The following is a 9,848-nucleotide window of genomic DNA, read 5'->3' on the forward strand; positions in this document are numbered from 1 at the left end:
TGATCCTACAGGTTTTTATGATTGAAAAGTCTGTATTTACCTTCCAAGTGACTTTGATGCTTGTAGATGAGAGAGCCAGGAGCTGCATGTCCAAGGGTGGACCTTCTGGTGCTGAGCAGAAACAAACGAAAACCAAAAAAAAAAAAAACAATGATGAGACGCTCGGCCAACATCTGAGCATCCAAAAGTGCTCCTTCCTGCTCTACCTGCTTCACTGGTGGTGACCGTAAGAACATTACTAGCGTCACTCATGCCCTCGCTGTTGATGGCAAACATGCGGAGGTTGTAGTTCTTAGCCGGGCGTAAGTCCACCAGAGTGATCTGTGTCAAGTCTGGATTTGACACTTGAGTCGTCACTGCAGCATCCCAGCGTTCTACGTGGCGTACATAATAAGAATAAGGAATAAGAATAAGTCCGTTAGCAAAGAGATATCACATTTGATAGCATTACCCTCGTTGCTCTTGAGGTCTATCCTGTAGGATGTAATGGACCTTCCCCCGTCAAACACGTGAGACCATCCAACGGTGAGGCTCCTTTCCCTCACTTCCTGTATCTTCACCTGTAGCGCATTGGGGCGAGCTAAAGAGATAGAAATGTTACTAGGAGGTAACATGGAGTAGCCTATCAATAATAACAATAATACCATTTGATCAGATTATGGAAGCCACTAGTTTTTTTTCAAACAATGCTAATTACATTAGCTAAATACAGCTAATTGATGACTAAAATAGCTACGCTGATGCTTAGATTGCAGATTCAGGAAGTCATGAATTTGAGCCGTGAAGTGGACTCTAATATTACATTTGAAGTCTTATGCATGTTTTGATCTGAAAAATCTTAAGTAAGTTTGATCAAGTGTAAACTTTTTAACGTAGTCCTAGCATATAAGTTTTTCAAATGTACTTCTTCCCTGAGATCATATTTCTCCTCTCTTGTAGAGAAAATTAACTATATCAGCAAGTTGAAGTATTTGTGATTTTAGAAATAAGGAGTTAGTATGTTCTCTATAGGCGGCATTATGAATTATCCTTACTGACCTTTTTTGCAGTACATTTAGCGAGTGAAGATTGCTTTTATAGTTATTAGCCCATATTTCCACACAATAAGTAAGATATGGTAGAACCAGAGAGCAATAATAAATACATTTAAAATTACTCTAATATTACATTTGAAGTCTTATGCATGTTTTGATATGACAAATCTTAAGTAAGTTTGATCAAGTGTGGAATTCCGACAGCTTCATCTCGGAGTGATAGATTTTCTATATCACCTGGTGTTCCATATGCACACTCAGCTGAAGGTCAGCAGGATACAGGGCACATATATATGAATATATAATATTTGGTAATGGTAATGGTTTAATTTCATTTGAACATGCATCAGATTACAATTGAATGCATCACATAATCAGTTCACAGTTCCACATGTCCAAAAGGAGTAGGAAGAAACAAAGCTTATTAAATCCTACCCCTCCATCTGGTACTTTTACAATCAGTAACTGTTACATTTGTTCACTTCCTGCTTTCCATAATACAGTTTTTTTGGGGGTTTTTTATTTATTTATTTATTTATTTTTGGTCAAATAATCAGTTCACAGTTTCACATGTCCAAAAGGAGTAGGAAGAAGCAAAGCTTATTAAATCCTACCCCTCCATCTGGTACTTTTACAATCAGTAACTGTTACATTTGGTCACTTCCTGCTTTCCATAATACAGTTTAAGGGTTTTTTTTGTTTTTTTAAATAATGCACCTCGTATCGAAATACAAAGTTTAAATGTGTCAAACAGTCAAATATATGATAACTTCAATGAACATTTGAAGTCTTATGCATGTTTTGATCTGACAAATCTTAAGTAAGTTTGATCAAGTGTAGAATTTTGACCGCTTCATCTCAGAGTGATAGATTTTGTATATCACCTGGTACCACCGTTAGCGTGATCTGATGTTTGCGATCGTTGAACCAGCCTGGGACTTCCACACGGCAGCCGTACGTCCCCGAGTCGCTCTCCTCGACCTGTCTGATGGTCAGCGACACATCGCCCTCGCCAAGATTCCCCATAAGCAGGTACCGCTCAGAGAGTCTGGTGGTCACCGTTGTTCCGTCTGTTTTGATGACTTGATTGGCGCAGCCTCTGTTAGGGATTGGTCCTCGCCCCCAGCACACTGGTAGCTTTCCATAGTAGCCAGCGTCGTATATACACGTTAGAGTAACATCTGCCCCTACTTTGACCTGCAGGCTTACTGTGAAGCTGCAACCTGAAAAGCCAGAATGGTTAGATATCATATATTACATCCTGCAGAGCATCTTAGCTTCCTTACCGAGAAGAAGACAGAGGCTGCAACCTAAACTGATAAAATGCATCATCGTCATATCCAGAGGGACTTCGTGCACCTGCTGCTGATCACTAAACTACACCACAGATGGGTTTCAGCTTTGAAACGTTTCCAAATCACATGATCCTGGATGTGCTCACAAGCCGAGGTGGGATGTGCACAAGGTCCACTTCCTTCTCTGTGGTTTTGGTTCCTTTTCCTCCAAGTGCCAAGCGGCTTCCATTTTGATGAATAGACAGAGAATCGAGCTTATCAACCAACTTTGGAGTTAATGTGTCAGACTGCCAGAAGATGAAGTTGGCTGAACTCATTTTTGTTGTTTGTTACAAATTTCAGCAATGCGCCATGTGCAGTCATCCATATTTTTTAATTTTATTTTTATTATTTTTTTATTATTTTTTTTTTTTCTTTTTTTTTTTTTAATTCTTTTTTTACTTATTCTTTCTTTCTTTATTTATTATTATTTATTTGTATTAATTTATTTTTTACTTTTACTAATTACTTTTTATATTTTTTTATTTTATTTTTAAAGGCCATTTGACATTTTCAGGAAAAGTTTTCATAAATATTAAAGGATAGGATATTAAAACAGAACACCAACATACATGTCTACTGCTATAAATAGAGTCGCTTAGCGCCGATGTTGGAGTTAATGTGTCAGACTGCCATCAGATGAAGTAGACTGAAGTCATTTTCGTTGTTTGTTACAAATTTCAGCAATGCGCCATTTATTTTTTTATTTTATTTTATTTTTTAATATTTTATTTTATTTTTTGTATTTTTTTAATTATTATTTTATTTTTTAATTACTTTTTTTATTGTTTTATTTTATTTTTAAAGGCCATTTGACATTTTCAGGAAAAGTTTTCAGAAATATTAAAGGATAGGATATTAAGACAGAACACCGACATGCAATGGATGTCTACTGCTATAAATAGAGTCGTTTAGGGCCGATGTTGGAGTTAATGTTATTTTTTTATTTTAATTTTATTATTATTTTTATTTTATTTTTATTATTTATTTATTATTATTTGTATTTTATTTTGTTTTTATTATTTATTTATTTATTTTTTAGTTTTTAAAATTATTTTTTATATTTTTTTATTTTATTTTTAAAGGCCATTTGACATTTTCAGGAAAGGTTTTCAGAAATATTAAAGCATAGGATATTAAAACCGAACGCCAACATGCAATGGATGTCTACTGCTATAAATAGAGTCGCTTAAGGCCGATGGACCCTTGCTTCCCAGACTGCTGAGTGTGAATTTTTAGTGTGAGTCTTTAGTAACCCCTGGATATGACTTCCTCTTTGAACGTACCCGAAAACAAACCAGGCAAACTAATACATGATTATACTTATAATTATTATTATTATTCAAACTGTTTACTTTGTTTGTGGCTTTTAATTCATATGTGCAATACACATGGTGGATTGATACAAATTGCCACTGAACTGAAATACTATTAAGAACCTCATAATGTGTATTTATTTATCTGTACAAACCACTGTATGAGTTGCTGGTACCAGCAAATGGATCAGTGAAATGAGATAAAATTCATTCATTCATTTTCTACTGCTTCATTTTCATTCCATTTTCTATGGACAATTTGAATGTGGTATGAATGTGAGTGTGAATGGTTGTTTGTCTATATGTGCACTGTGATTGGCTGGCCACCAGTCCAGGGTGTACCCCGCCTCTCGCCCGAAGACAGCTGGGATAGGTTCCAGCACCCCCGCGACCCTCGTGAGGATAAGCGGTAGAAAATGAATGAGTTCTCCTATTTTGTGTGGAAGTGGTAACTTTTTGGCCTCTTATTTTGTCTTTCCCCACCCTTGGCCATCTCTGTGTGGAGTTTGCATGTTGTTAAATGAATGAATGAGTTCTCCTCCTATTTTGTGTGGAAGTGGTAACTTATTGGCTTCTTATTTTGCCATCTCTGTGTGGAGTTTGCATGTTGTTAAATGAATGAATTAGTTCTCCTCCTGTTTTGTGTGGAAGTGGTAACTTTTTGGCTTCTTATTTTGTCTTTCTCGAGCACCCCCCGTGACCCTCGTGAGGATAAACAGTAGAAAATGAATGAATGAATGACCTTTGTTGTTAGCCTAACGGTGCCTTGTGTGCATCAGTGCCAGGAATTGGGTCACTGAGAATGCATGGGACATTTTAAAGTCCTGGTCTCCAACTCACACTACACTCTCAAATCAATCAGTTCCTCAAGAGTGAGACATTTTGTGATTCTGTAAATCACAACAATAAATCTGTCTCCACCCACTTCACAATACAACCTAGCAGCCAATCAGAGCAGGTATAAAAATGTGGGAGCAGGACGGTGTCTTGTGTGGGATCCCACTAATTCTTAGCTTATCCCAAAGGGCCGTTTGATGAAGTGAATAAAATCCTTCGCCTGAATCTACGTAGGCTAAACGAGAAGCCATGCCATAATAAAAGAAAGCTGACACAACAATGGAGAAACATGATTGTGGTTTGTTGTCTCTTTTATGAACTCGTCTTTGCCCACATAACGCGGCGCCACTTCCTGATTCTTCTAAGAGAGAAACGAAACAATCTGCATCAGTCGACAACAATGGGAAAAAAAGACATGGAAAGGAAAGTATGAAATACAATATGTGGGCTGGAGTCATAAGTACTCAATTAAACTGAGGCAACAGATTACAGTCAATATTATTAATAAGTTATTAATAAGTTATTATAAATCTAACAATGTTAAAAGTGAAGTAAATGTGAATTATTCATCATTATTATGAAATTTGGGATGCCTCTGAACGCTCGGTTTCAGGGAGTTTTTCTAACACTGGCTCCCTGTGACATCACAGTGAGCCGGTCTTCCTTATATGGGCGTGCTTGGCTACAAGCTATACAGTATATACCAATCACATCGTAGTGGCCGTTCTGTGTGCAAGGAACCCAGGGAAATACAGCTGCAATAGGCGCAGATTCTGGAAGATCTAGAAAGAAAGCTTTCTGTGCGGGTTATTGTGTGTAACGTCTCTAAAGGAGTCCGAAACCCAATACAAATGAGCATAATAGGTCCCGTTCTAATATATAAGTATAAGTATATATAAGTATAGTAATCAAACTCCCATCTACTCCAATGATGCATTACAGTGTAACAGCAATGATTGGACTGGTGGCCAGCCAATCACAGGGCACATAAATTCAAACAACCATTCACACTCACATTCATACCTATGGACAATTTGGAGTCGCTAATTAACCTAGCATGTTTTGGAATGTCGCTAATTAACCTAGCATGTTTTTGGAATGTCGCTAATTAACCTAGCATGTTTTTGGAATGCGGGAGGAAACCGGAGTACCCGGAGAAAACCCACGCATGCACGGGGAGAACATGCAAACTCCACACAGAGATGGCCGAGGGTGGGGAAAGACAAAATAAGAATCCAAAAAGTTACCACTTCCACACAAAATAGGAGAACTTATTAATTCATTCATTTTCTACTGCTTATTCTCACGAGGGTCGCGGGGTTGCTGTAGCCTATCCCAGCTATCTTCGGGTGAGAGGCGGGCGGGGTACATCCTGGATTGGCGGCCAGCCAATCACAGGGCAAATATAGTCAAACAACCATTCACACTCACATTCATACCTATGGATAATTTGGAGTCGCTAATTAACCTAGCATGTTTTTGGAATGTGGGAGGAAACCGGAGTACCTGCAGAAAACCCACGCATGCACGGGGAGTACATGCAAACTCGGGTTGGAATTGAACTGGGGTCTCCTAACTGTGAGACCTCGGCGCTAACCACTCGTCCACCGTGCACCCCCCACATACTGTATGTACATCAGAAACCTACTCAACAATGTGACAAAACATTAATACTTGTATTGATGACATTTAATACTACATGGTTCAGTACAACCCAAACATATGAAGTACAATCTGTGCAGTACAACCAAGTACTTATCTGGATCAGAACCAAATTGCACATTTTTACACATTACCAAAGTTGTTTACTTTTAGGAAGAATGCTTATTAAGACACAAATGATGATAACACATATTATTGTAACTTTTTTTTGCAATAATGAATCATATCCACCAGGAGGCGGCGTGTCAGTTATGAAAGAAAAACTACATATCCTGCTAATAAAACTGTACCAAGGAGTATTTTAGACGATTTGATAAATATTCTCCACAGTTGATGTTGTCACATGTTGACGTGGACAAGACCTTCTCCCTGCTTTGAAGAAATCATAAATACATAAATTGAAAAGAACGAGTCAATAAAAACAGATATAGTTCCAACTAAATCCAGACTTACAGGAAATAAAGACCAGGATGAAGAGAACAGTGATGGAGACTACGGCTGCCAACCTGCAAATGTTCCCCACTTCTTGGAACGCTTTCAGTCCATCCTGCAATGAAAGCAATTGGAGCGATATTATTATTATATATATGATAATATGAACAAATCAATAATAGTCATACCTCAACTTGTTTAGTCCTCTTTGTTGTATCGTCATCACCTTCTGCAAAACCCCATCAATGAATTTATAGCTGAGATTTTTTTTTTTACTGTGCTTACCTTTTTGTGTCCCGGCTGTTGCAGGCACGTTGTCTTGAGTACCAGGCTGGTCCGAAGGCGCTGCACAAATAACCACAAATAAAAGCTGAGTTTGTAAGGTTCGGATGAGAAAAGCAAAGGAAGAAGGAAAAATGAGGCAAAGCAGTCACATACAAAAGGGAACGTTTCAATATTATTAGATTATAAATACAAATAATATATTAAATATTATTATTTTATAGTATAATAATAATATAATAATAATCATGATAATATAATATTTTTTACAATATTATAAAGTGTCTTTCTATGCTCTAAAATGCAAATAAAATGTATTATTCCAATTTGTAAGTTTGTAAGGTTCGGGTGAGAAAAGCAACAGAAGAAGGAAAAATGAGGCAAAGCAGTCACATACAAAGGGAAGTTTCAATATTATTAGATTATAAATACAAATAATATATTAAATATTATTATATATTAATATAATAATAATAATAATGATAATATAATATTTTTTACAATATTATAAAGTGCCTTTTTATGCTTTATAATGCAAATAAAATATATTATTAAAATTTAGGAAGGAAAAATGAGGCAAAGTAGTCACATACAAAAGGGAAAGTTTCAATATTATTAGATTATAAATACAAAGAATATATTAAATATTATTATATATCAATATAATAATAATAATAATAATAATAATAATAATAACAATAATAATAATAATAATAATAATAATAACAATAATAATAATAATAATAATAATAATAATAATAATATTTTTTACAATATTATAAAGTGTCTTTTTATGCTTTATAATGCAAAATATATTATTAAAATTTAGGAAGGGAAAATGAGGCAAAACAGTCACATACAAAAAGGAAAGTTTCAATATTATTCGACTATAAATACAAATAATATATTAAATATTATATAATAATATGATAATAATATAATATTTTTTACAATATTATAAAGTGTCTTTCTATGCTTTATAATGCAAATAAAATGTATTATTCCAATTTGTAAGTTTGTAAGGTTCGGATAAGAAAAGCAAAGGAAGAAGGAAAAATGAGGCAAAGCAGTCACATACAAAAGGGAAAGTTTCAATATTATTCGATTATAAATACAAATAATATATTAAATATTATTATATAATAATAATATTATAATAATAATGATAATATAATATTTTTTACAATATTATAGTGTTTTTCTATGCTTTAAAATGCAAAAAAGGAAGAAAAATGAGGCAAAGCAGTCACATACAAAGGGAAAGTTTCAATATTATTCAATTATAAATACAAACAAGAAATATTATATAATATGATAATAATATAGATAATATAATATTTTTTTCACTATTATAAAGTGTCTTTCTATGCTTTATAATGCAAATAAAATGCATTATTCAAATTAGGAAAATCCATATGAGCATAAAAATGAAGCATTCATGTTCATTCACCTTCCTCCACGACCAAGTACGTGTTGACTTTATAGTCGTTGAACCACCCAGGCAGCTCGACCCGACACCCGTACACTCCAGCGTCACTGGGCTGAGCGTTCAGGATAGTCAAGGACACGTTACCATCACCGACCCGACCCAGGAGCTGGTATCTGGTATCACTGATGAAGAACACCTCCCCATCTTCGGCGGCAAGAATTCTATTTGAGCATTTGAACGTGGGGACCTTCCCTCGACCCCAACAGAAACTAACAAGGCCTTGAACTCGGGCGTCATAAGCGCAGGGCAAAGTGACACGATGTCCGACGTGACCGATGATGACTTTGAGGGCCTCTGAGCGAACTGTGGAGATCAACAATGGATCACAGTTCTAAAATGTGAAGCTCCCACAATGCACCCATACGGACGCTCAGGAAAACATAAAAGACACAATATCGACTCACCTTGGCTCAGGATGGACAGGAATAAATACCCAAGACCACGCATGTGGACGCGCTTGTATAACAATGCACCGAAGCGAGGCGACATATCTTCCCCCTCACAACGGCTTCATGTGTCATGCACTTTCAACTTCCTCTTCTTCAGGATCAGGAAGGAAATCAAAGCTAGCGTACGACACTTTGAAGTAAACATCCCTCTGATTTGTCACAAATGTACACAATAAGTAAGTAAGTCACGTTGTCTGCAGTAAAGCAGTAAGTAAAATTTCCATTTCAAACAGCGTTGGCCATTAGTAGTCGGGAGCTTGTTTTTTTTCTTGGTAGCATGATTGAAAACGGAAAAAAAAAGACAGGAAAAAAAACATTATACAAGTTGTTGACAAATGAATGAATATAAAAAACACAATCACCAAATTTAAAGACTAAAAAAAAACTGTACTTAGTATGTAGTCCACGCTTGTTAGCATGGGATATTTACACAGAAAGACACACTATAAACCTTGCAATGCTACCCACACTCGACATGCCCAGACTCACCCTATGATTTGGACGCAAAATGTTCAAAGATTTTGTTCAGCTGCCGCTGTCCGAGGTGAAGAATCTACACTCGATCAAACTTACTTAAGATTTGTGAGATCAAATTTTGGCATAAGACTTCAAAACACGATATTAGTGTCCCCTTCGCTAGTCCAATTCACTACTTACTGAACTTGAAGCTAAAATAATGCATCAGGCTAAAAATAATCAGTCTTGAACCAGTCATGATGTGCTATATATATCACTATATTGACACTTGCTATGGTACCCATTATGTCATTGGATGCTCATATCACCTAATTCTCTGGTATGTAAAATAATTAAATTAAATTAAATTAAATTAAATTAAATTAAATTAAATTAAATTAAATTAAATTAAATTAAATTAAATTAAATTATTTATAATAAAAAATAAAATAAAATAAGAATTATTTTATTATTTATTTATTAAATAAAATAAATTTGGTTTTATTTTCATATTTATTTTATTTATAAAAAATAAATAAAATAACATAGATTTTTAT

General features: G+C 35.2%; 2 protein-coding genes across 5 annotated transcripts in view; both read right to left on the minus strand.

Annotated features, from left to right (window-relative positions):
• LOC131110276 (cell adhesion molecule DSCAML1-like) overlaps positions 1 to 2,605 on the minus strand; it is an 8,235-nt gene extending 5,630 nt beyond the window's left edge. Inside the window, exons 1-5 of the mRNA XM_058063211.2 lie at positions 2,321 to 2,605; positions 1,919 to 2,257; positions 452 to 580; positions 207 to 374; positions 41 to 111 (exon numbers count right to left, since the gene is read on the minus strand). Of these exons, the coding sequence (XP_057919194.2) occupies positions 41 to 111; positions 207 to 374; positions 452 to 580; positions 1,919 to 2,257; positions 2,321 to 2,372 (759 nt within the window). The 5' untranslated portion in view covers positions 2,373 to 2,605. The remainder of the gene's footprint in view (positions 1 to 40; positions 112 to 206; positions 375 to 451; positions 581 to 1,918; positions 2,258 to 2,320) is intronic.
• Positions 2,606 to 5,934: 3,329 nt separating this feature from the next.
• Positions 5,935 to 9,471, minus strand: LOC131110278 (hepatitis A virus cellular receptor 1 homolog). 4 transcript variants are annotated; one of them, XM_058063213.2, is made up of 7 exons: positions 8,864 to 8,903; positions 8,791 to 8,827; positions 8,348 to 8,689; positions 6,901 to 6,960; positions 6,804 to 6,844; positions 6,637 to 6,730; positions 5,935 to 6,555 (listed from the first exon to the last, which is right to left on the minus strand). In XM_058063213.2, the coding sequence occupies exons 1-7, from the start codon at positions 8,873 to 8,875 to the stop codon at positions 6,485 to 6,487; spliced, it is 657 nt and encodes a 218-aa protein (XP_057919196.2). In that variant the 5' UTR covers positions 8,876 to 8,903; the 3' UTR covers positions 5,935 to 6,484. The 4 variants fall into 4 exon arrangements, with proteins under 4 accessions (XP_057919196.2, XP_078644175.1, XP_057919198.2 ...); XM_078788049.1 differs by having other exon boundaries at positions 6,804 to 6,841; positions 8,791 to 9,471; XM_058063215.2 differs by having other exon boundaries at positions 5,935 to 6,552; positions 8,791 to 9,471.
• Positions 9,472 to 9,848: the final 377 nt, after the last annotated feature.

This window comes from Doryrhamphus excisus, linkage group LG22 (assembly GCF_037039965.1).
Source record: "Doryrhamphus excisus strain RoL-2023G ecotype Guam linkage group LG22, RoL_Dexc_Guam_v1.1, whole genome shotgun sequence".
Taxonomy (NCBI): domain Eukaryota; kingdom Metazoa; phylum Chordata; class Actinopteri; order Syngnathiformes; family Syngnathidae; genus Doryrhamphus; species Doryrhamphus excisus.